This window comes from Siniperca chuatsi, linkage group LG5 (genome assembly GCF_020085105.1).
Source record: "Siniperca chuatsi isolate FFG_IHB_CAS linkage group LG5, ASM2008510v1, whole genome shotgun sequence".
NCBI lineage: Eukaryota > Metazoa > Chordata > Actinopteri > Centrarchiformes > Sinipercidae > Siniperca > Siniperca chuatsi.
In genome coordinates, this window is record NC_058046.1 from 5,001,923 (window position 1) to 5,029,434 (window position 27,512).

The following is a 27,512-nucleotide window of genomic DNA, read 5'->3' on the forward strand; positions in this document are numbered from 1 at the left end:
ACCGGCAGCAACTGCTGCAACTTCAACCAAAGGACCCAGGTTTTATTCTTTTGTATTCTACGTTTCCATCTCCAGGAGCAGGAGACCCCGCTGCATTGCGCCGCGTGGCACGGATACTCGCCAGTAGCCCGAGCACTCTGCCAGGCAGGCTGCCATGTGGACGCAAAGAACCGTGAGGAGGAGAGTCCGCTGCTGACAGCATCTGCTCGGGGCTTTGTGGACATTGTGGAGTGCCTGGTGGAGCACAAGGCTGATCTAGAAACGACTGACAAGGTGATCAGCCCTGAACACTGGCAAAAACATAACTTCTGTCCCACTCCAAACTTTTCAGTGCAACATACAGTGTTTTAAAAACAATGCAAAGACAATAACACATTTTTTATTAGAAAGGAAGATGAGTGCACCAAATCTAAAGCACATTAAACAGTTCTGTTTTTTTTCCAGATCCCCCTTGAGGATTCTCTAGTCTCTAGTCCAACCTCAGTGTCTCCTCCCATTTGTTTGTTCCCAGTGCCCCTCTAACATAGATGGATAGATAACTATATTAATTCCCAGCGGGTAAGCCTGTGTGGTCACCTCTGTACAGGGAAAAACAAATTAGAAAAAACAAGTCAGACAGGTTATAATGAACGACTACGATACTAACACTAACACACATTCCAGAGGACATTATGGCCTCAAGAGCACTTCTAGCCCAAAGTTAAAAGGCAGAAACGAGGCATCCTGGTGGCCAAGGGTTTTAATACGCTAACCATGTGACCGCAACACCCGGTTCGAGTCTGGCTGGGAACCTTTGATGTCATTCCTCCTCTCGTTTCTTGACTCTCTCTTACCTGTGTGCTATCTAATAAAGACAAACAATGCACCCAAAATGATATATATATTTTTAAAAGAGGCATAAATAAATTAGCACAGTCTTATCCTCTGATTAAAGGCCAGTCACTAGTAATGCACCTAAAACAAGATCAATAAAAAAACAGTACATATGATGAAAACACCTCTCAGGACATCACAGACTGATTCAAAGCCCACATTTCTGCATTGCACTTAGTTAGTTTCACATGAACCTGAACAAACGCACAAATGTGTTGAAAAGCACCGACATTCAATTAGGTGAGGACTTACATTGTGTTCTGTGTTTGTGTCTCCAGGACGGCCACACAGCGCTCCACCTGGCCGTACGGAGATGTCAGGTTGAAGTGGTCCGCTGCCTCCTCAGACACCATTGCCACCTGAACCAGCAGGATCGCCATGGCAACACACCGCTGCACATCGCCTGTAAGGACGGAAACCTGCCCGTCGTCACGGCCATCTGCAGTGCCAAGGCCAACCTCGACCTCCCCAACAAGGTGAGAACAGCCACACCCCATCCTCTTTTAGAATAAGAGCAGCAATATGGCTTCCAAATACTAGACAAATATCAAGCACATCATTGGTTAAAGGGTTAGTTCACCAAAATTATGTGAAAAAAATCACTTACCTCTAGTGGTATCTAGCCAGGTTTTGGGATATCCACCTCTAAAATGTCTGCCTCCACCCGCAAAAAGAACCATTTCTTTGGTAGAGTAATGGGAACAACATAAATGGACAAATAAAACAAAACAATCTGTATGACTACATACCACCGAAGATAAGCAAGATCACATGATATTACATTAATTTGACAGACATTTTTATATGTAATAAAAATTAATATAATAATTTGGGGTTTAGAGTCTTGCTCCAGGACACTTTGACATGTGGACAGGAGGAATCACACCACCAACCCGATTACTGTAGGGTTTTCCAGATCCTCCAGGGGGATCCTTAGGTGCTTCTGGGTCCAATATAATGTGCCACTTACTACCAAAAGCTGCATGTAGCATTAAGAACCAAAAGTAAAATTATTTGATTTTATGACTCAATAGTCACAGGCCGTATTTCTCAAGAAAAATGTGTCCATCAACCTCAAACATACAAACTATTCAGCCAAAGTGCATGTTTCTATGTGTTATTGATATTTCTTATATCCAGATGTTAATTTTTGAGAACTGTAATGACACCAATAACATTTGAATGTATTGAAATGTTCCTGTTAGCACTATCAGCAATTTTGAAAGGTGTCTTACATAATTTCCAAACACAGCTATTGTTATTCAGCTGCCAGCCACACACAAGCAGCATGATGTGATGCATTTCACCACTTTGATCAGTCAACTCAATATTGTTGAGATTTTCTAAAGGCATTATAAGCATCTAGACCAGACTACACTATTGTGGCCAAAAGTATGTCCAACACTTCTGAATGGGAGCAAATCCCTGCAGCCAGGATCTAAAATCTTGTGAAAGGTCTTCTTAAAAGAGTGGAGGCTGTTATAGCTACAGATATTTGCCCATGGTTTAGAAATTTAGATGTTTCAACAGTCACACATGGCTTCAGTGCTCAGATGTCCACATACTTTTGACCATGTAGTGTAGCTGTTCCATCCAAGATAAACTAGGGCTAATCACAGGCCAAACAGAGGGATAAATAAACACAGAAAGCAAACATATTATAGGGATTAAAGGGATTTCTCTAAGTGTAAGGCAGCCTGAGGATTTTTTGCTGTGTGATCCAGTATAGTTTACACTGGGCTTATAAAGCTGCCATTCAGTATATTTCTTGTAAAAAAATATTTAATGTAGGTCTGCCTATTGTGGTAGTACTTGAAATTCAGAACTCATTTTACATTAGGGTTGGGAAATATGTAAAAATTTTCCAACCGGCCACCGTCAGCCCAACAACCAGCGACTGCCGATATGTTCGCGCAGGTGTGTCTGTGGCGCCCCCCCATAGTTTCAGTTGGGAGTTGTGTGCGAGCGTTGAGTTAGTTTCACAAGCTCTCGTAGCTTTTTTAGTCCAACAAATAAACAAAATAAACTCACAAAATATCAAGAAAGGAAAAATTCTTACACCTATTTTCCTTATTAACAGAAAAATACATCCGTACACTTTCTGAATTCACGTTTCTCTCTTTCACTGAACTAAAACCAGCTTAATTGCCTTGTTAACTCATAGTAAAGCACTTGATTCAAACTCGACAGAAATAAAATAAAACTCACCAAAACCGTCTTGGTTAGTCTTTCCACTGTTCCAACAATCGCCAACTCTGGTTTAGTCGAAATAAACCCTTAATTCGCAGAGTTAGATGTGAAAATATTCCTGCTCTACACGCTGCTTTTCCCCGCTGCCTCTCTCTGCCGTTGCTGGCCTCTTTGTGCTACTGGGTTCGCTCGCTGAACGCGAGCCTGTCGCTGAGCAGCAGCTCTCACTTGTTCTTCAAAGGCAGACCATTAATTAGGAAAATAACAATGACAAAAATTGCCCAAAAAATTGCCCCAGAAAAAGAAACGACCAGTCGCTGATAGCCGATACATTCGTCCAATCGCCCAACCCTAATTTACATCAGCTTTGATTTACTGTGAAGATTTGTTTTTGCTCGTCTTTATTCTGATGTCTGCTAACAAAGCTGTTAACATGGAAAAGGCAGCTTTTTTCATATTTGGGTGAACTGGTTCTTTAAGGGAGCTCTCACATACCTGGTTTATATTTGACTGAAGATCTCTTCTTGCTTTGCCTCTCTGCCAGGCACGACTTCCCACACATGTTTCTGCCTTTGGTGATTTCACATTCTATTTTGACACCATCCATTTTTAATGTATTCTGCGATGGGATTGCTTTTCCCAGACGCTGGTAGCTCCTCTCAGCTTTTTCGCATTTTTTTCCCGGAGTAGTTCAGGGAAGTGGCAGACAGCACCGCCGAAGATGTTTATTCATTATTTTCGGGTTGTTGTTTTTTTAAGCTTATCTAAAGCAGCATGTCACACATTGCTGAGTCTGTGCATGTATTTGTCTTTACTGTCAGCTGTAGACACTGTAGAGAAAAAAGAGAAGGGTGGTGAAATTGTCTCCTGTTCTTTATACAGTAGAATAGATCCCGATGAATGCTTCCTTGTGTTTTCAAGTTGTGACAAATGGGAATTGATTGAAATGCTGCTTTCAGACATGCTTATTTTGTAGTGGGTATTTTTCAAAGCTTTTCTATCCTCTGGCAGAGAAAACCTTTTTGGTACATTTCAATATGTTGAAAAAAATAAGGGGAAAAACTGTTACAGGAGTCTGTCAATATTTCGGGCTTACTATATATCGTGGTGAAAAATAGTGATGGTAATAAGACACTGCCAACAATTTTTATTACCGTCATTATGGTAACTATGGGCACTGCAAACCCAACACAGCACTCCTGCTTTAATTACCAGTTTTTACCCACAACCACAGCAGGACCATCAAATAGACTCCTTTTCTATCTACCACTAGCTATGCTAACAGTAGCCATTCAACCAACTGAAGCACGACCATGTGGGTGCTGAGTTGAGTTATAACATTAAGCACGAGGAATTATGCATTTCATGTGACTGAAAGAAAAAACGTTGGTGCCTTTAAAATCATGCACATTGCATTGATGTGTTTGCTGTTCAGTGTTTGTTTAATTCAATCAATCAATTCATTATATTTATATAGCGCCAATTCATAACAGAAGTTATCTCATTGCACTTTTCCTATAGAGCAGGTCTAGACTGTATTCTTTATAATATTAATTACAGAGACCCAACAAATCCCACCGTGAGCAAGCATTTGGCGACAGTGGCAAGGAAAAACTTCCTTCAAGAGGCAGAAACCTTGGACAGAACAAGACTCAATGGTGGGCGGCCATCCGCTGCTGCCGTGTTACGTTTTGAGAGAGAGAGAGGGAGGGAGAGGGGTTTTGGGGGAGGGAGGCACAATGCAAATACCACAAGACAAAACCAAATCCAAGACAAAACATGCTGTGATGTAATTCTGCTACATTTCAGCACTAACCGTACTATTTCAGAAAAGTTTGATGAATATCATGATAATACTGTTTTGATATATTTACCACTATAGTTGTCCATTTAGCCACTTTTTTTGCTGTTATCTGTGTCACGGTGGCAGCAGGTTAAGTAAAGGTACGGTCATATTACATTTCCGTCCTACGAATATTCTCTCTGCCTCCTATTTCACTTCTATTGAAGCTCGTATGACGGACAAATTAAAGCATGCGTTACCTGTTACGCTGCAGCCGTTCACCTTTGTTCAACTTTGACTGAGCGGACATGCAAAGTCAGCCAACTGAAACACTGATGCAGTGTTTTTGGAAATGGAGAAGTTATTTTCTGTTTCATCTCTATGTTTAGTACATTATCACACTACCAGGCTGAAAACTGTAGCGTCGCTCTCATACACTGTTTACAGTTTGCGAATGCTCTCAATATTTATTTAGCACAAGTTATACTTTCCACACCGGCATAAGTTTTGTCATCTACCCTCTGTCCACAAAGATACGCATTTGTACAAGCTGACAAACGTGTGAACACATCTGTGTATGCAGACAACCAGTGTAATACAAACGGATCCGTGTGCACGTCCATTGTCCATGTTCAGGGCAGGATATAAGCCCAAATTATACTGCCCATATCCACATGTCCATGAAGATCCTTTGCACGGACCTTTGGGCAGATACAAAATTTATGCCACGCTGACCCTCGCAGCCATGTGGATGCAGACGGTATAGCTTGGGCTTTTGCATCCATTTTGGATTATTTCCAGGCTTATCATGCAGGATCCTTATCCTGTTCTTTTCCACTTGATATAAAACTTTCCAAAATATTCTGCTGAGTAACCTCCGTGTCAGTTCCAGGTTTTGCAGTTTTTTTTTACGATACGCTGTAGATTTCAAACCAAAAACGTTGAAAAATACATTTTTGAGGTCAAGATTCACTATGTCTAATACTTTATGGGGGCTTTTATTGTCACATGTCACCTGGTGTTGACTGAAAGCTCCTATTTCAAATGTTTCTGTCTTTATCCAGTATGGCAGAACTCCCCTCCACCTGGCTGCCAACAACGGGAGCCTTGAGGTTGTCCGTCATCTCTGCCTGGCTGGAGCTAACATTGAAGCCGTCACCAACGTAAGTCACCCCACATCTTTCTTCTTCTCACTGTTTCCCTTCACTTTACAGTAGCAGTAGCTTAACATATATCATAATGCATTATGGCGAGAATTTATCTCAGGCACTGCAGGTGATTGTGAAAGCAATTTTTTTCTGGTAAAATCCAGTGCAGCGTCTTGGCATTTTGATTAATTATACTGTATAAACTGGTTTATGTGTGAAGACTGCTGCTCTCAGTAGAGCTAAATGCATTAGTATGTAGAGAGGATTTGCCACTATGACAGATTGTATTGTACGAATCTTCTGAGGGATGTTGGCATGGTTCAATGAAATGAATGAACAACATACATGACATAGCTCATATAGTATACAAAGTGAAAACATCTGCCCCTATTTGTTCAAATAATGGCTTATTTGTTGGTGAATTTTCTGCTTGAGCTGCAGAGCAAGTCGCTGCTCTCTTCTTACACACATACTTAATAAAAGTAGAAAAGCTGATGGCAGCTTTTTAACTCCAACTGGATTTAATCTGCAGAAATTCATTATTAGCACTGCCCCCCTGAGCTGCACCACCTTTTTTTCTAAAATCTCTGCATCGGTGGATTTGAAGCTTAAAAATCCTTATGTGTTTCCTCCTTTTTTTATTACTGAAATTGATTTAACCTCTTGAACCTGATACTCGCCTTAAATGTCCCTTTAAGTAGCTTCAAAGTTTTGACAAAACAGTTCTTTCCTCACAGTTCATTCTGTATCTGCTTGTTTGAACACTGTTTTTTAAGCTCTATATCATTCATATACGGGCTGAAATATTCAAACCCAAGGTGTTTTTAAAGCTGCACCATTACATCAGATAAAAAGTTTTAGATGTCTTGTTTTGTGTTATTCATGGAAGAATATTTGGTATCTTTGGAAACTTTGGGATCTCCACGGGGAGTGAAAATAAACTTCTGAATATCTGAACGAAGCTGCTAACGTGCTGCTTAATTGTTGACAGGGTAGAAGATGTTAGTGCAGCAGTGCAAGTGCAAGTGGTCTTCATAACATCCTGACAAATGAAATGTAAAATACAATCATTTAAACAAATATAAATGTTTACTTATACATTAAGTACATATGTATTCAAATAAAAATAATGAGTGGGACAATGTTCCCAAGTACTTTATGTCTAGGATATAAATACTGCTACCAAAGATGACTTACAGGTCATATGTTAAAAAAGTATTACTCGTCTGAAATATTCAGATTGTCTCTTTAACCTACACATTATACATTTTTCAGGTAACTTCTTGGGAAATAATTAGGAGATAAAGTTCTGAGACGTTGCTGGCCTCTTTGTGCTACTGGGTTAGCCCGCTGATCGAGTCTGTCGCTGAGCAGTGGCTCTCACTTATTCTTCAGAGGCAGACCAGTTAATTAGCAAAATAAAATGACAAAAATCGCTTTATAAAGATAAACCAACCGCCGATGGATTCAGCAGATACATTCGTCCAATCACCCAACCCTATTGTAAACTTTATTCTTCAGATATGTTGAATTATATGCTTGCCTTTAGACAAATTTCAAGAGAGCTTTTATCAAACTGTTCAGGATGAAATAGAGAGCGGACTTGGTACCAGGAGTCAGAAACCTGATTCACTCATTTCATCACGACGAGAGTGTGTCTGACCTGTGAGATGAGTAGGAGTTCATGTCCAATGATTTTTAGATGCTGTACATAAAACACTTTTTTTCCCCCGCTGCACCATGTTCTCCCTCTGCTGTAATGGAGAATTGAATTGTGTTCATAACCTCAGGTCTGTCAGCTGATATTTCTCCAGGCTTTTTAAAACCTTCCAAATCATTGAGCACATAGATTATTATAGATCGGTGTCAGGGCTTAATAAGGTCAGGGATTCTGACCTTATTAAGCTGATCTGGTATCAGACCAATCCACATTAAATACAGTTTCTTTGTTAGTGTCATTATGTATTTCAATGTTTATGCGGTTACATTCATTAAGTCACGGTGGGCTGCCAGTTTTTAGTGCCACAACAAACTGGTTTTTTTTTAAATCAAAAATATCACAATTTCAATGTTTTTCAGTTTCTAAAATGTGACTATTTGATGCTTTTGTTCGTCTTATATGATAGCAAATTGAATATCTTTGGGTTTTGGACTGTTGGTTGGATAATAAGAATCAGAATCAGCTTTATTGGCCAGGTATGTGTACACATACAAGGAATTCTGTTTTTTGTTTTTTTGCTGTCAATGTACATACACAGAAATAGACATAAATACAGCTAAAAACAAGGACAACAACCTCATCACGGTAAACAAACATTAAGCTACTATGTGCCATATATATATATGCACAGGGATTGTTCATTGCAGTGATGGCCTGTGGGTAGAAACTGTTCTTGTGTCTGGTTGTTTTGGCGTACAGTGCTCTGTAGCGCCTACCAGAGGGGAGAAGGTGGAACAGGTTGTGAACACGGTGTGATGGATCTGCAGTGATGTTTCCTGCCCGTTTCCTGACTCTGGACGTGTTTAAGTCCTGAATGAAGGGCAGGTCGGCACCGATGATCTTTCCTGCAGTCCCGACTGTCTGTTGTAGTCAGTTCCTGTCCTGTTTGGTGGCCAATCCAAACCAGACAGTGATGGATGTGCAGAGAGCCGACTGGATGATTGCAGAGTAAAACTGGATCAGCAGCTCCTGAGGCAGGCTGAACTTCCTGAGCTGATGCAGGACAAGGCCATCCTCTGCTGGGCCTTCTTGATGATGGTGTCAATATTGGACGCCCACTTTAGGTCCTGGGAGATTGTGGATGAAGGCTTCCACAACACCACATTTGAATATGTTGACGGGGATTTTGGGAAGTTGTGATGGGCAGTTTTCACTTTTTTCTTACATATAGACAAAACGATTAATCAAGACAATATTCAGCAGAGAAATGGATAAGGAAAATAATCGTCAGTTGCAGCCCTACAGTAAGGTATACAGATTTTAAATATACTGTAGGAAATAGAGAGCACTGATATCAGATCGATATAAAGTAATCAGCAGGGAAAAAAGTTGGATCAGATTAACTAAAAGTTGGAATGCTGGATTTATTTGCTTTTGAAGAAATGTTGTTTTTTATTTGGTTTGTTTGTTTTTTATAGTTAATCTATTTTGTAATTCTTCACCTGTAACAAATTTTTCATCTAAATGTACTCACCTGAATCACATCAGAAACTGCATGTTGTGTAGTGTACATAGAAATATTCCAATATTTCAATCTTACACCAGTTTTACCCATCTGGCTTTGAAATTCCTGTAACAGGAAGAGCAGTCTAAGTTGATTTCTTTGTCACTTAACATGCTTTATTGTGGTTATGCACTATTTCACTCTGATCTGGTGAGTAAATCTGTTTTAATTTAGATAATCTGATAATAGAAGGGATGTAACTAACATTTCAAAAATTAAACCTTTTTTTGAGAGGCTCCACTGCCAAATGTCCCACACTGAGGTTTCTTTTTCTCTCTCTGCATTATCTAGCTGTTAATATTGTATGACAGCTGATGTGCTATGCATGTTTAATCTGGAAAGCACATATTGAGATGTATAATTCATTGTCCAGCGGTGTGCAGTCGGTGGTTTGTTGTGGAGCAGCTGAGGGAGGATACAGTCAGCTCAAGGCTCGATTTCTATCATTTGCTCTGTTTTAACGTGTTATTGGTGTGTTATAGTGAAAGAATACATTTGTGGCTTAGTAGGTTCAGCTACATGCCACTATTTCACAGCATTGTGAGTTTTAATTTAATTTTGAGCCTATGTTGTCTTTCCTCTCTCGTCAGTTTCCCCCCCGTTGCTCTGCCTTGTGTATAATCAACACAAACACTTTTGGACAAACTGGTCAAACAGTCCTAACCCGTTTCAGCAGATATTTAATTTAAAACAGAGATACTACAGATGATCTAATATTCCTCTCCAGTTTTGTGGCAAACACAACACCAGCCGTTCACATCATCTGTCAGTTGCCAAGCAGCGATAGTAATAGTCGTAACACCCCGCCATCTGTAGGCGCGAGTCACATGAATTTGCTCACGTAAGTAAATCCCACTAAGTGGTCGATTTTTGGTTCGAGCTGCACTTCATTTACATTCACTTTTCTGACATTTAGCTGATCCAAACAACTTAAAGGTCAGTGTTCTCGTGCTATTATAATATTTTGTGACCTTATCAGAGAGAGAGAGGCACTCTAGAGAAAGAAATACTAAGAAGCTAGAAAATGTGTTTTGTAAGGCTTCAGATTAAAACAGTAAGCATTCTTCATTGATTTTTTTCTAGATAAAACAAACAGTAATCAGTGTAGTGGCCATTTTACCATGTTCCTAGTCCACTTCGTCTGCAAAGTATCTTAGTTTTGACTCGTGTTCCACTGAACTAAATCCAACTTTCTTGTGAAAACCCAAAAATGTACTCACAAGTCAAGGATGCAGGGAAAACTTGAACAAGGGTTTATTTGAAGATTGATTACAACATCCAAGCAGGTGATTCTTAAACACAGTTACATCTCAGCCCTCAGCACTCAGACTTGATGGTCTATTCTTACTTACATGACGATATTATACTTTCTTGCACAATATCACACAATCAAAAACTTCCAAAGTTTTGCTGACTTATTAGCACCACATTGTCCTAAACTGTTTTCTACCTGGCCATGCGTACTAAAAAACTGCCTTACGGCACTATCACCTGCCGTAAATAACAAAAATACACAAATATTCAAGCACTTAATAACCAGAATAATAGCAAATATAAACATAACCTTAGCATAGTCCACCTATATTACATTATTCAAAATATACATAAAGTGTTGTATAAACTTATTAGAACTTATATGACATGTGATAACAACAAACATTTTACCAAATATACATATGTTGAAGTGGCTGTTATAATCAGTATTCTTTGTCGTAAGGAAGCGCTCTGTGGGCGTTTCAGGCTGTCGATGCAGTTTTTCCCTGTGGAGCAGCAGCCGGAGCCGGACAGTGACAGATGGCAGCGTTAGTGAAAGAGACATGAAACTTGTTGGGTCTGTGGTGTTTCTGTGTCAGTGTGTTCAGGGGAAAATGAGGAGAGTAACAAATTAGGGCAGTTTGAGAGGTGGATTGTTTGTGTGTGTGTGTGTGTGTGTGTGTGTGTGGACAGACTCTGCAGCTGTAGTTAATCTCCTAGAATCAACTGTGAGAGCACAGTGCTTAAAGGAGAACGCTACCGATTTTACACATCAAAGTCTGTTTACAGGTGTGGAGGGCTACTGCATATGAGAAAAAGGTTGTTTAAAGCCATTTGTGGCTCCAGAGGGAGCTGCACAAAATCTGATAAATTGCCTCAAGTGACGTCATTTGAGTCAGTGTCTGTTGGGTCTGAAGACTACAAGTTTTGAAAATGGAAACAGATCTGGGGGATGTGGAGTTAGAAAGAAGTGAGTTTACCAGACCTCTGTAGCCCGCTCCTCATGCCTGCGTGAGGCTAGCAGCTCGAGGCAACTAGCATAACACACCCAAACACCCGTGTTGAGTTGCATTGTGGGTAATGAAGGCGGCAGGTTTTGACAAGAAGAAGAATGTGTGAAATAAAAAAAGACAATATCTCTGGTTCTGCTGCATCAATTTTAAATGTAAATCACGGGGAGTAAAATGTGTAATTACTGGGCATCAGAAAGAATTGGTGAGATGTTATTAGAGGTCATGTTCAGTAATGTTGCTAGTAGATTAATGTTTTAATTAAATCCTGCACACTGTCCTCAGAGGAAATTATCCAGGTAGCACAGGAAACAATGACCGTCCTCTACAGGAATGAACACCTTACAGTAGTGGCTACTGTGACTGTGACTCTGAGAAGACAGAACAGACTTTGTCTCTCATTTTTCTGGTTGTCTCTTGGAAAATTAAGTATCAGTATCTCTGGTGATTTGGCGAACTGATATGCATTTCACACACACAAAACCCTGCTTGAACCATAATATTATCAAAACTGTGCTTGATTTGACCTTTTAAAAAATCTAATGTTTGAATGATAAACAAACAACTTCTAGTACAATGCAGTAAGATATTTCCAATTTTCTTGACAGTATGTTGTGTATACTGTACATCCAAAATAACACGAAGGTATAGTGAAAAGATGCATAGTAGGTTGAGGATTATATTCGATTACTATCAGCTGTGTTGCACTTGGTTCATAAAACCAATCAGATGTATGATAGCTGATGTGCAGTAGCAGGTTTGTAAGCGCTGTGTGAATTGCCTTGTTTTAAAATGACATGCCTAAAAAACTACGATGTTAGGCTTCCTAAATGAAATGTCAAGAAAAATGTGTATTAGAAACACTGGAGTGCTCGTGCACAACAGCCAAATAAAATGTAAGGGATTATCTGTTTGCTTAAGATTTCTCATCCATATATTTATCCCTTTCTTTTTCTTTCTCGTTCTTCTTCCTCCCTCTCCCTCTCTCTTTCTCTCTCAGGATGGAAAGACAGCAGAGGATTTGGCTTATACTGATCACCATGAACTCATCGTTTCTTTGTTGGGCAAGCTTAAAAAGGTAAAAAGGGAAAAAAAAGACACACACACCTATCTATAAATGTGACAAGTTAAACCAGTGGGTTCTTCATTACATCACTATTTAAATGCAATAAAGAGGAAAGAAAATGCCTAAACTCCGTATGATGCAAAACCAGGTTTCACAAACACTAATCACACTTGGTCTATTTCAGTTCAGAGGTGTCGAGAGAGACGTCTGCATCAGGAAAGTGTTAGATTTTAGCATCCCACCATTTTTAGACTTTGTGGCAGCACTTTGCTCCACACATACAGGTAGAATAGATTATAAAATACACATAAAGTAGTAGTTTATTTTAGTTTCGAGCTAATATTGTTGACAATAACACAACTAGTAGCTTATAGAAATTTAGAAATAAGCTTTGAAACTTTATAATACTTTGTGGATGTTTTATATTTTATCCATTTTTATCCCGAGTAAAATAAAGTATGTTGAATGTATTGAATGAAGTGGCTGGGCTTCAGTGTCTTTAACAGGACAGAACACATACCACCTTCTAGTTACATGACATTCAGCTTTTCTAAAGTGGTTTGCTCCAGAGGTGTTTTGGGAGTTCAGTCCAGTGTTCCCAGTCTGACTCGAGTCACATCCACCAGAGGCTTTTTTTTTTACCTAAAGCTAAATGTTAACGACTTCTCTGCTAATCCATTTTTCCAGAAAACCTGCTGGGATTCAGTGCCGAGCGTGAAAACATGACAGCAGCAACTGTGAAAACAGTCATCCTCTGCATATGCTGGGCTAATTTAAGACACTTTGGCACATTGATGCCAGTTTTGAAAGAGAGGCTGACTTCCCAAGAAAAAACACAGTCCTGTTCCTCTAACTTTAAAAGCGTATGCATCAAGTACAACATAATTTATTTCAAAACAAGAAGTTGTATTCTGCTCAGACGTGAATCACACTTATTGAAATTAGAAGTTTTATTTATTGAATGTGTTAACATAACCCAGGTGGGAGTAGGGAGTGCTTTCAAATCCCACACAACTACTCACAGTATTCGAGGCCACTTCTGATGCGTGACTCATCTGTTGGATGGTTAAAAAAGTGGCTTACATGTTAATAAATGTTACCTGTTGTATTGGCAGTATTACAGCAGGGTACAGAGGAGCCAGCCGTCTTTGGAAATGGCTTTCGTTGTTTATATATGAGTGTACAGCGTGCCCTATTTCTTTCCACAGAGAAACTTTGTTTGGATCCATTCAAATAAATGAGAGAGTAATTTGAATGGAAAAAATAAAAATAATTCATCGTGGCTGCATGAGGTGATTTATGATTTACGCACAACATACACTGTGATTGCCCTTTTCTGCAACCATAACAAATAACAGACAGATCCGGATCTATTTAAATATTGTTAATGTCCAGTGAAGGGTTAAGGTTAGTTGGGTCTGTGAGACGTCTCACCAGCCGCATTGTCAGCTACAAGGCATTTCAAACAATAACATCAACCACGTGACTTGCTTGTGTTGTTATTCCTCTATGCCTAACACATGTAAGCTTCAACAGTATATATCTAGAAGGGAGCATATACCCTTTACAATAAGGTGTTTCACTACTTAAGTGAAGTTGAAAGTGTTTTTGTTTTGCATTTTTGCCTTAATTTGATAGACAGTCTGTTTGCAGTCTTGCATTTTTAATAGTCTGTAGTATCAAATAATTTCACTCTGAACCATAAAAATGTAGAATTTCAATACTCGCAACCCGGGATGCGGACCGGTACCGGGTAATAGACCGTTTGCTTCCAGAACTAATGACATTCCCATCAGCCTCAGCTATACTTTGCGTTTAATTCTAATTAGCAAATATTAGCATACTAGCATGCATTTTAATCATTATGCCTGCTAGATATCAGCATGATAGCATTGTTATTGCTCAAAGCACCACTGTGCCTAAGTACAGCCTCACAGAGCCACTAGCATGTCTGTAGTCTTTTAGTCTTGTTTTGTGGTAATTACCTTGAAGTTGGCGCGGTTTGTCTGTGCTGCATTTTTCCCTGTTACACCCTGTCATGCCCCCAAGGTCCGTCATCACCCACAGCTGCTCAATTACATTGAGAGTTTGAGAGAATTTGTGAGTTTGCGAACATGAAATAGGAGGTGTTCTACCACTATGTCTGGTGTGTTTGTAATTTTATCAAAAAGAAGATACAGTATGTGGAACAAAATCTGAGAAATTGAAATCTGTCATCTGATTTTTGGGGCTCCTTGATATGAAAACATGTGGGAGTTCATGCCATACTGTAGATAAATGTGTATCTCAGTGTGACCTGAACTGTCAGTGGTTTTTAATAAATCCTTTTCTTCCTCTGCGGTGTGTGCTTTTTTTTTTTTTTTTTTTTGTTGTTGTTTTTTTGGGTCAGGACAACCTCAAACTGAGCTACATCCAGCAGCTGCGGCCCACTCAGACCGTCCAGCCCAGGATCAAGCTGAAGCTGTTCGGACACTCTGGAGACGGGAAGAGCACCCTACTGGAGTCTCTGAAATGTGGCATCCTGCGCAGCTTCTTCAGGAGGAAGAGGACACGCATGAGCAACACGGCCCGACACCCCAACTCCCCCATCAACTCCAAACCTGCTGGTAGGTGACAGACGGCTCTGGTAAAGCTGAGATAATCCTTCACAAGATTAAGCTTTCACCTGTCAAGGACCAGAATGATTTGTTCTGCCAAAACAGGCCAGAATAATTAATTTGCTATTCTGTTCAGTGCGTAGTAACAGTGTTCATTTTACGCTTGTGCCCCTTTTCAGATATTCATCAAGTTCATCATGAAATGCAAACAGTTTTCAAGAGATTTTGAAGCATGAAAACAATAATTCCAGTTTACCACAATTTGTCAGATGGGAATGTATGTTTTTGATTAATACAATGAATTAATTACCTGAAAAAATCCTGTAACTCCAGTATTGCTTTAAAATCATACCTTCTCATTGATTTGTAACATTATCTACAACGGCCTAATACATGCCGAAGGGATAGTTAACGTGGTATAAAAGGTTAAAAAAACAAAAAAAATCTCTAAAGGCTGACAATTTTATTTCATCCCACAATATATATATCACTATATAGCCCAACCCTAGCCTGGATAAACAAAGGGAGAACTTGAGAGAACTTTTGCAGAATAAGAAAATGTGAATTTTTAGCTGCACAGTATTGCCATCCAGTTTATTGCCCCTGTGTGTAGACATGTGTAGACTTTCTGTGTAGAATTTCTGACTTTGATGCTCTCACAAGAGGTCACCAAAGATGATGAACACATGCCAAAAACACCCCCCCCCCCCTTCAAGGATCTGGCCCGGGGACGCTGAGATGAATGGGCTGAAAGCAAAACATGGAAAGCACCCATTTTCACCAGGATGTTACAAAGAAAAACATATGCTAAGACAAATTTGTCCACACAATCAAAATGAAAAGCACTAACACAAACATTGCCCTGCTTCTCACCCCTATTCACTCAACAACTAACCCAGTGACCCTTAACCACAATTCCAGTAACCCTAAATATTAACCCCATTACTCCAATAACCTTACTGGAACCTTAAAAGACAAACAGTCGATCCTTCTCACTGCTCCTGGTCTTCAGAAAAGCTTTTTTTGTGGAGGTCAGTCCTGCACACAGCAGCAGGTCTGTGGTGAGACTCCCTGACATGTTCGAGCACACACACTTCAATCTCTCTGTGTTTGCACTCTATCTGCCCTCCCTAACGCACACATACATAGCATTGTGTTTCCTTTAACCGCTCTGTTTTGCGGCGCTCAGAGCCATTGCCGCCCAGACAGATGTGATGCTCAGATAATGGTCAGTTACGTGAGCCGTATAGTGTTACAGATCCCATCCTCTATACCATGTGGAAATCTGTAGCCTCTGTCAGAGCTGAAGGGGGTTTAAAGAGTTTTTTCCCCTTCTTGTTCTTTCAATTGTAGCTGAATTCAGTAACAGCCTTTATTGACTCTGTGTGATATCTGCAGCGATACGTGACATGAGTCCACAGTGAAACACAAAGAAGCAGAGCTGAGAGGGAACAAGTGCCGTCATGATGTCCATTTATCTAGTTTTTAGATTCCTATTCAAGCAAACTTAATACAAGCATCGATTTTGTTCTTTTGTAAGCCTGTCGAAAGTCAATGTGTGGCACGTTAAATGCATATTTACCTTCTTCTAGTGTCAATATATGTAATTTTATGATGTTGGCTGCAAAACTCAGCTTGACACCTGAAAGTATTCTGCACTGTGCATTGATTTCTGGCCTTTCAGGATGTTCATGCTTCAGTTATGTGAGAGGGACTGATCTTGTTTTATTCATTCACTTCTGTAATCTGTAAAACGACACAGAACATCATTGAAGAGAGGTTGTGCTTTGCTTGAATACAGCCTGGCATTTCTAGTCTATTTTTTGACATTCATAAATCACCCTTTCTTGTAAGACGCTTAGTCATAAAGAGAAAAGGTGTTGACACAGACATATGAGCAGCTTTGCTTCCCTCACGTCCAAACCTACAGCAGCTGTTATTAAAAAAGCTGCCTGACCTAAAACCAACATGGCATCAAGTCCATTTTTCATGTACTGTAACATTTTTCACCCTTTTCGTTGCTTATGCAGACAGATGTCTCAAAACAAGAAGTGAGAGGCCTTGCCTTCAGGTGACAATTTGTCATTTGATGCTTTGCAACTGTCACAGTGTTTTTACATGAATCACACAACAAAGACTTCTCCTGGACTTTTACCAAAGTTGAAGTGATCACAGAACAAGAAAAACATTTTGGTTTTGGTTTGGAGAACTTTTTGTTTATTTTTTGCCAGTGTGATTACTTCATCGTACATACTGTCCCTCAACATGCTTTTGTTTTGTCACAGGGCGCATTCATACCAAGCTGGCCCAAAACAATTCTCTTTTAATCCTCTTTGTTTGGCCTGGTAAGAAGCGCTCTGATTGATTAGGATGAGAACACCAACTGGCTGCAAGAAACAACCACAAAACAGAACGTTTTGCAGATGAATTTCGACATCAGATCACCAGCAGTTTATTATGCTCAGAAAGCTTTTCGCTGCCAAAATGATTAACTTTCTATAGTGACAGCTTAAAAAACAGTAACCACTAAACTTGTGAATCCATGTGACATTTGTTTAAAGCCCTTATTATATCAAAATGAGGCAGTATGGACCTAAACAAATACAAAACTGCAGTAAAAAAGCTGTTCAAGATTATAGAAAACAAACTGTAGGTGTGGTTCTACAGAGTGTCAGGAGATCCAAATGTTTTGTCTGCGTAGTGGATTTATTTGCAATAAAATAGCACCCCCATGTGTTAGCAAGTGTGCAATAATTTGGTGAAAAATAAGACTGGATTCGGACCTATTTGCTCTAGTAGAGAAAAGACTTCAGCTCGATTGTTCTTTGTTCAGATCTGAACTGGAATCACCTGAAATATTTCAACATTCAAGTGTATGTTTATTAACATAGACAAGTACAATTGTTACATACATTTTGTGTTAGATGACTAGAGCACTACAATATATGTGAAGTTTCTCCTGAAAGAGTAGGAAAACAACCTGCTTCTGGCCTTATTTGTTTAGAAAACCTAACATTTTTATAATAGAAACCAATAGCTATTGTTTTTACACATTTTGAATATTGTTTTTATATTCAGAATTTGATTTAAAACAAAGAAAAGATTCATTGACTCTCAGTTGAAATGTGTGATGCATTAAATCCCCTGCTTCTGATGCCAAATTTCCTTTATAAAAGGCCAATATCATCTAAATATATTGTCTGCTGTAGACATTGATTAACAGCTTCCATCCCCTCTTCATGTGTCTTTTCCTCTGTGTTTAGTGTCAGTGAGCATTTCCAACTTGTACCCGGGCTGTGAGAATGTGAGTGTGCGGAGTCGCAGCATGATGTTTGAGCCCAGCCTGACCAAAGGTGTCCTGGAGGTCTTCTCCCCCGTCCACAACGCTCTGTCCGCAGCGGACGAACAGGCCACAAAGGCCATCGACATCCAGCACGCCAGCATCCACGGTGACAAACAAGGAAGCTTAGATTTAAACAAAACTGGAACATTATATGTGAAATACTTTGAATTAATTTTGTTTTGTTTTTGGCTTTTAAGGTGTGAACATTCATGGTTAAATTTACAAAATAAAATAACTTTGACTTACTTACTGTGATAAATGAGATGTTGCTCAGTAAGGAAGACACATGCTAAAGACAGTGATGAATAACGAACATGCTGCTCATGTCACTTATTTTCCGTAGGTGTGGGGGATTTCAGCGTGTGGGAGTTTTCGGGTAACCCGGTCTATTACTGCTCCTACGACTACTTTGCAGCCAACGACGCCACAGCGATCCACCTGGTCCTGTTCAGCCTGGAGGAGCCGTACGAGACCCAGCTGGGCCACATCACCTACTGGCTGAACCTGCTGAAAGCCCTCACCCTGCCACAGGACAACATCGGTGAGGACAGGGAGGGGGAGAAGGATGTGACCATGACTATCGAATTTTAAAATACGTCCTATTTATCCTAAAATACACTCAAATATTTGTTACCAGATTTACGTACAGAAAAAAAAAGTGATTGTAATGCATCTGAGGTAAAAACCAATTGGGCAAAACACTCATTATTATATTAGTTATATGAGTACTTTAAATTGGACTTTCTCAGTAAAAGATTGCTGTTGGGAAAATTTGTCTTTTCAAAATACCATTTTGTAATGTCAAATATGGACTCTAACCTTGAAAAAGTGTGTTTCTTGACATTTTGAATAGTTTAGAGGTTTTCAGCTGACAATAATCTGTGAGCTACAATTTTACTGATATTAGCAGAGACCTGACAAGATCATCAGTGTAGATCGAGGCCTTTGTGATGCCTTATTTGTCTTGTCATGTCTTATCAGAAACATGGCAGTTCTGAGTAATTGAATTTCACCAAACACGGCCTAGAAAGTCATTGAAAAGTTAGAGAATTTAATTTGTACTGAATTTATGTGAACAATTTTGTTTTGATGGACACTGCTGGCAGTTGTCATATTGTTGTGTGTTTGTAAATAAGTTCAATGTAAAAACGTGTATGATTTGACAGGTTTTGTGTTGTTTTTTGGCAAGGCAAGTTTATTTGTATAGCACATTTCAACAACAAGGCAATTCAAAGCGCTTTATATAAAACATAAAAGGCATCAAGACAATATGTAAAAGCAACATACGGCGATATAAAAACACATTTAAATACAATTAAAAAGAGTTAAATAGAAAATAAAAAAGATAAAACAGGAGAGAAAAAGTTACAGTGCAGTGTAAGATATTAATCAAAAGACTCCAATTTGATTTAATAAAAGGCGGCGGTAAACAGTAAAGTCGTCAACTTTGATTTAAAAGAACTGAGAGTTGCAGCGGACCTGCAGTTTTCTGGGAGTTTGTTCCAGATATATGGTGCATAAAAACTGCAAAGGATATACTGCTCTGACTGTGTGTGTGTGTGTGTGTGTGTGTGTGTGTGTGTTTCCTGTCTCTCGCCAGCTTTCGGAGGTCGGATCCAGCAGCCTCTTGTGGTCGTCCTGGTGGCGACACACGCTGACCTCGCTGACGTCCCCAGAGCTTTCTCTGGAGAGTTCGTCTACGACAAGGAGAAAACGCTGCTCAAGGAAGTCAGGAACAGGTTGGGACTAAAACCACAGCACACAAGAGGGATATGAAGATTATTTTGTTTTTGTTGACCACATGGCACCTCTCACAATGCAGAGGCAAATGGTTCTTTAATAAGCTGACTGAAAATCATGTTTTTCTGTGTGTTTGCTATGTCAGATAACTGTAAAAACTACAGTACCCATGAGCCTCTGCAACAGTTGCTATGGAGAACAAAATATGACACCATAGTTGCTGAAATCGCATAATTTGAATGTTGTTGTGATTAATTATTAGTAGTTATAACCTGTTTGACAGTTCAAAAAGTCGGCATGACAGCGGTCAGGTGCAGCACTGTTCCCACCTTTTCGGTATACATATATCTCAGTACTCCTGTAAAGAGACTAACTTTTTAAAATGGTGGTGTTTGTTTTGTTTTCAGGTTTGGGGTCGACCTGCAGATCAGTGATAAATTGTTTGTGATGGACGCTGGAGCCTCGAACTCCAAAGAAGTGAAGCTGCTGAGGAGTCACCTGCAGGAACTGCGCACCAACATCATCTCTGTGAGCTCTGCAAACACACACACACACACACACACACACACGCAAAGTTTCTCTCCCATTCAGATTTGTGTGTGTATTTTAAACCACATACTTTGACTTAATCTTCATGCATATTCACGCAATACAATTAATAGATCAAAAACAAAAATAATTTCTATGAAATCACTGTGTTTTACCTGGTTGAAAGTGACAAAATTACCTTTATAACCTCGTTTTATATGAATTCATAGTATGTCTGAAGGAGCCAAAAACTTTATAGACTTAACACCAGTGAAAATAATCATATAAAGGTATTTGTTACATTATTTCTGCAGCTGAGTATCTTTAAGGGACGATACTCAATTCAAGACGGAATCTGGAATATTGTTTTTCTTCTTCATTGGTCAGTTAATCTTAAGAAATCCTTACATACAGTGAATCCACTTATTTACCGCCACCTCCTTCTCCATCCTTGCAGAGGTGTAGTCCCATGACGCTGCTGTCGGAGCGTTTGCTGACCACCCTGCCGACCTGGAGGAAGCTGAGCGGACCCAACCAGCTGACGTCGTGGCAGCAGTTTGTCAGCGACGTCCAGGAGCACATCAACCCTCTGGTCAGCCAGGATCACCTGCGCACACTGGCCCTGCAGCTCCACAGCATGGGGGAGGTGCGTGTTTGTTTATCAGCTTCAAACCAGACTGTGTGTAGCTACAGGAAAATAAATTAATTATTATGTTCTTTCACAGAATGTGAAAAGTTTACTAAACTTTAAGGCAAGGCAAGTTTATTTGTATAGCACTTTTCAACAACAAGGGAATTCAAAGTGCATTACATAAAATATAAAAGCAACATAGGGCAATATAAAAAGACATTTAAAAACACTTAAAAAGAGTTCAATAGCAAATAAAAATAAGATAAAACAGGAGAGTAAAAGTTACAGAAATTAATCATTATTCAATTACAACGTACAACTTTAGACCTCACACATGAGACAAAATATTCCCACATATAAAAATAACAAAAAAAACATCTTTATTATAATAGTAATAAGAAAAAGGAACCTAAGCAGTATTTTGAATCCAAATTTCTTTGCTGGGCTTTATTTTGGTTTGGTTAAAATCGTATTTTACAGCATGTCTTTATTTACTTCTTTGTAAATAACAGAGGTGGGAAAAAATATTTGTTATTATTGATATTTTTTAAATATTTTTTTAAAGGGAAGCACGATAGTTTCAAATAAAACAATGATAAATCACATTTATTCTGATGCAAAACGTCACAGAAACCACAGCTGCAAGGAAGTGGTTGTCTTCATTATAGTATGAATTGTTTATAACATTACATTTGATGGTAGCGGTGAGATTTAATCAAAGGTTTTTTTTTCTCATGTCTGATTTACTCATCAAAGCTCAAGATGACTGTCAGTTACACCAGGCAGCCACCGGGGTGCGCAATTTGTTCATGAATAAACAAAACCGTTTGCATCTGTAAACAATTACTCTGCAGCAGGAACATGTTCTCTCTTTATTTACCTGAATGACTCAGCACAGGAAGCCAAATGAGGAACCGTCCTGAGTTAGAAAAGTGTCTTTTATGTATCAAATGAAGCACACTGGATGTCCTATCTTACTATCATTGCAGCAACTTTGCATCCTTTTTCAATATGTTTCACCACATTCAACTTGTTTTTTTTTTTTTTATCCACACCTGTTTCCCTCTGATTACTTTCTTTCACTCTGTTTCCCCACACCTTCTCTGACACCTTGTTTCCTTACCTCTTCCTCTCTCACCATCTTTCCTCCTTCACTTCCTCCCTCCTCCCACAGATCAACATCATGCAGAGTGAGACAGTGCAGGATGTTGTTCTGCTGGAGCCTCGTTGGCTCTGCAGCAACATCCTCGGCAAGCTGCTCTCCGTGGAGACGCCCAAGGCCATCCACCACTACAGGGGGCGCTACAGGCTGGAGGAGGTGCAGGCTCTGGCTCCTGAAAGTGACGTGGACGAGCTGCTGCAGATCCTGGATGCCATGGATGTCTGCGCCCGTGACGCCACCAACCCCTCCATGGTGGATGTTCCTGCCCTCATCAAGACAAATGGCCTCCACCGCTCCTGGACCGAAGAGGAGGAGGAGGAGGAGTCGCTGATCTACGGCGGGGTACGACTCGTCCCTGCGGAGCACCTTACCCCCTTCCCCTGTGGCCTGTTTCACAAACTGCAGGTGAACCTGTGTCGCTGGAGCCACCAGCAGAAGCCTGAGGAGGAGGGCGGGGAAGATTTTGATGGAGATATCCACCTGTGGACCAACGGAGCCAAGGTGAGCCAGGCAGGAGTGGAGGCCATGATCCTGCTGGTCAACCACGGCCAGGGGGTGGAGATTCAGGTGCGCGGGCACGAGTCGGAGCGGGCCAAGTGCTACACCCTGCTGGACACCGTCTGTAGTATAACGGAGAACCTGCTGGCCTCCACGCTTCCCGGACTGCTCACAGCCAAATACTACCTGAGTCCACAGCAGCTGCGGGAACACCACGCGCCCATCATGATCTACCAACCCAAAGATTTCTTTCGGGCCCAAGTCCAGCGGGAAACCTCGCTCACTAACACCATGGGCGGCTACCGAGAGAGCTTCAGCAGCATTCTGACTTTCGGCTGCGCTGAAGTTTACCAGCAGGGGATTCTGGGAACGGACATCCACATATCAGACGTCCCCCTGTTGGCGCGCAGGAAGCTCTGCCGCATGCTGGACCCTCCTGACGCTCTGGGGAAAGACTGGTGCCTGCTGGCCATGAACCTCGGCCTCACAGACTTGGTGGCCAAACACAGCAACGGGACTCCAAACGGCACCCCTGAGCTGGACTCGTGCCCGGACCTCCAGCAGGCCGTGCTGCAGCCCAGCCCGACAGCGGCGCTGCTGCAGGAGTGGAGCGGGCGAGCAGGCAGCACGGTGGGTGTGCTGATGGCCAAACTGAGGGAGCTCGGCCGCCGAGACGCCGCCGACTTCCTGCTCAAAGCTTCTCCTGTTTTCAGGGTCAACATGGAAGCGCTGGTAGGGGCCGCTAACGGCTACCCCCCCACCTGCAACGGTGGCACATCGTACAACTCCATCAGCTCCGTCATTTCACGCTGAACTGAACTGGCTCACCTTGGCTTTCTGTCCTCGCCAAACGTCAGATAGTCTGATGTGACATTTCCCTTAAAGGACAGTCACAGACTTGTGTGTGAATGAACATGAAGTGCAATCGTTACCAGAGAGTCCAGCTGCTCGTTCCTTAATCACACCATTAAGTTGGCGTGTGAACCAGATGTTGTGTTTGTGCTCTCCACACCTGTACAGCTGACCTTTCCTTCCGCTATGAATGTTGTGAAAGAGCTGATTGTCCTGAGCTCCAAAGAGGAATCCAGTGCTATTATTCTGTTCTTAATCTTGTTGTGCTGCTTTTTAATATCCCTGCTACTCTACTGCACCACCAAGTCTCACTCATCTTACAGCTAAAAGACAGAAAGTACAGAAAAGATAAATGTTTAAAAGCTATCAACTGAAAGAATGGATGCGGCTAAAAATATGGCAGCCTCATGTTTGGACCTCTTTCATATCCATGAAGTGAAAAACTGAGAACTTAATTGTGTACATGTAGAAGGCTGCCATCTTTACTCACTCCATCCATCACAGTTAATATAATATAATATCAGCTTCTGTTTTACTGATGTGACCATTCAGCTTAGTGTCTAATAAATTAAATACAGCATTTTTCAGAGTGCCTTTGTGGCCTTCTACCTCCCTAAAGAGCACAAATAGTCTTGTTATTAAAAAAAACAGTAGTTCTTTCCACACATTTGAGGAACTGTGCCTTGTTGACACTAATAGTAAAATGAATTTCTATTGAGGAAAAGGCCATCTAACATTTTGAGACAGGAAAAGGTTAATGAAGAAATAACATGAAAAAGAAAACACGAAAGCTCGGCTCATGTTACAAGGTTTTGAAAATTAAATTTTACTGGCAAAACGCAGAAAGCTGAAATCGGAGATCAGATTTCTGCTGTGTTTTGTTTAGTGTTTGATCGTCAGTGCAGGAGATGAAACGTTCAGTCTTCTCTCGTATTGGAGTCGGTGTGATGCTCTGTGGGAGCTGTAGGCACAGTCAAAGGGAAACCACGTCATTCATGTTCAATTGGTGTATTTGTGGGTTCATGCAGATTAATTCTTCATTAATCCAACAACAGGAATCTCTTTATTGTTGCTTAATTTCTGGTGACATTTCATTTTACAGGCCCGGTAAATTCCTAATTTCCTATGAAGTTTCTTTTATAAGGTGATAATATGTCAATATTGCTTTCAGTTTGTTCTGCTGCTCCCTAAAAAAAAATAATTAATGCAGCTTTAATTAACTGTACAAATCCAAACACTAGCTATGTCCCAGTTATATACTACAGTATATACCATTTAGGGCTGCAACTAATGATTATTTTCTTGATTAATTGATTAATCGCATGGTCTATAAAATGTCAGAAAAGCCCAAGTTGACAACTGACATCCAAAACCCAAAAATTTCTACCATAGAAGAGAAAGAAAACCAGCAATTATTCACATTTGCGGAGCTAGAAACCAGCGAGTTTTTGGCATTTTTGCTTAAAAAATTACTTAACGATTAATCGATTATCAATTATTATTGTTGCTGGTGATTGACCAATAGATTAATTGACTAATTGTTTCTGCTATAATACTAATCTTAGTTGCAGTTAGTATACAAGAAATCAATGTACTTTACCATTTTATACTAACAGGAAATGAGAAATTGCATCTCATTTACTGATTTTTTTTGAGTATACTTTAATTTTGTTACTTTTGCACTCAAAACCTGTTTAGGATTAACATGTAGTATGGTAACGGGATACATTTTGAGTCTCCATTTTTCCTGTAATTATTACCAAATTACGAGATTGCCCTTTTCAGGAACCAGGCAGAGTTTACAGTTACATATCAGTTCCTTTCTGGGAACTGTTGGCTAACTATGGGACCTGTAAAATAAAGTGTTATTATAAACGTCACTTAAAAGTCTATTTACTCATTTTCGATTCACACAAAGGGACCTTTAGCCATTTTAACACAAAAAGAAGAGGTTTTTCTCCCCAAAGTACAGTGTCTTATTGAAGGATGTTGATCCTTCCAGCACCAAAATGTATTTGCTGTAGAGGGTCGCAGAAAGGGTGGAGCTCATACTGCAGAGCTTCAGGGTCCAACTGAGACCCCAAACTGTGCACTCATACTAATTACTTTGAATAGAAAGTACCACCAAAAATGATAGAAATAACGTAAAGTTAATTTTTAACATTTTTTTACTAATCTAGAAGGTAATTTATTACATCCAGAGCCGTCAGTTTCAGTAAACACACCTGACGCTGCAGCTTTTTAATGCTTCCTCGACAGGTTTTCTGCATTGGTGACCAGTGCTAAGACGTCAACAATCGACTTACCGACCACAGTGTCAGATTTTGACACTGTGGCATCGACTCCGCTTCTGTCGAGCTAAATTTGATCTTCTGTCAGTGTTGGTCGGCCACGCGTGGCTTCACATCTTCTTTCAGTTAGTCTTTTATAACATGAAGCTGCAGCTCGGCTCCGTCAGCAAAAGCAGAAGAGAGATGGCATGAAGTTAGTTTTGTTATCTGAAAAAAAAGGCCAAAGGCTGCTGATGACAGGAATGTCCAAGAAAGGCATTTTCACTTTGTGTAAACTGGTACGTTATAATGTTTGTGAACCAGAAAAAAAAATGCTCTTTTTTTCAGTACATATGTGTTGATGTTGGGAAAAAGAGTCTCTCATTCCTAAAAAGTTTGTGGATGTAAAGGGCCTTTTTCAGGACACAGTGGTAACAGTTTGATAGAAAAAGATGAGCTCTGTGCCCGAGTGCAGTATTTCCTGTCTGCTTTACTTCCCCAGTGTTACCATGTGTTCACAGATAAAACACTTTCAAGACTATTTCAAATACTGTACTTCTCTCTCTCTTTTTATCTCAGACTCAGCAAACTTCTAGCTGTGATGTAAATACTCGAGTCCTGTTTCCTCGACTTCATCTTCACTTTTCTGTTAGTTTTCAGCTCTTTTTTTTTTTTTGCCCAAATATGTTGATTTAAACAAGGCAAAATGAATGTACTACACATCTTTCCTAAGAATATGGTGACAAGTCAAAACAAATCAAAGATACGGTGATAAAACTCTCAACATGTTCACAGAAAACAAGATGAAATGTCCCAAATTGGTCAGAAACACCATTTTACTTTTCTTGTATTATTGAAGCTTTTGTTGAAGTTGTGTATAATCATTGCCAATGTTGTGTGCCTAAAACACACGCGTTCATTCCTCCATTATCGCCTTGTACAGTACACAAGCTGAGAAGTGGTGTTTCAGAAAGGGAAGTGAATTATGTTTCTGTTATTTTGTAAAAGCCGGGACTCACTATTGTTATAATTATTATTATTATTATTATTATTATTAAGTTCGTCTCCGTTTGGTGTCTTTTTCCCGGGCGGTTCTGACTGCGAGTCCGACCGAAACGAGTGGATTTAAAGGCGTTCTCAAAAATATTTGTTGTTTCTGTCTGATGAGGAAAGACGTACCAACATTACTTTCCCCCTCGGAGACTCCGGTCTAATCGCCACATTGCACAGGTCTTTTTGTCGCTATTTATGTTACATTATTTTAGCATGTCTTGGAATGCCATGTTCTTAGTACTTCTGACACTTTATAGTGTAATACTTTTTATAATAAATTCTTTACCTAA

At 40.1% G+C, this 27,512-nt stretch overlaps 1 protein-coding gene across 5 annotated transcripts in view; it reads left to right on the forward strand.

Moving 5' to 3' along the window:
- Positions 1-27,512, forward strand: part of dapk1 (death-associated protein kinase 1) — an 88,292-nt gene extending 60,780 nt beyond the window's left edge. For 3 of the 5 annotated variants that reach the window (XM_044196001.1, XM_044196003.1, XM_044196002.1), the window contains exons 16-26: positions 76-273; positions 1,152-1,349; positions 5,911-6,009; positions 12,483-12,560; positions 14,938-15,154; positions 18,409-18,594; positions 18,832-19,029; positions 20,089-20,227; positions 20,636-20,756; positions 21,214-21,402; positions 22,562-27,512. In XM_044196001.1, coding sequence (XP_044051936.1) covers positions 76-273; positions 1,152-1,349; positions 5,911-6,009; positions 12,483-12,560; positions 14,938-15,154; positions 18,409-18,594; positions 18,832-19,029; positions 20,089-20,227; positions 20,636-20,756; positions 21,214-21,402; positions 22,562-23,860 — 2,922 coding nt within the window. In that variant the 3' untranslated portion in view covers positions 23,861-27,512. Of the gene's footprint in view, positions 1-75; positions 274-1,151; positions 1,350-5,910; positions 6,010-12,482; positions 12,561-13,235; positions 14,828-14,937; positions 15,155-18,408; positions 18,595-18,831; positions 19,030-20,088; positions 20,228-20,635; positions 20,757-21,213; positions 21,403-22,561 lie in introns of those variants that run through there. The other 2 variants (XM_044196005.1, XM_044196006.1) reach the window with 2 other exon arrangements.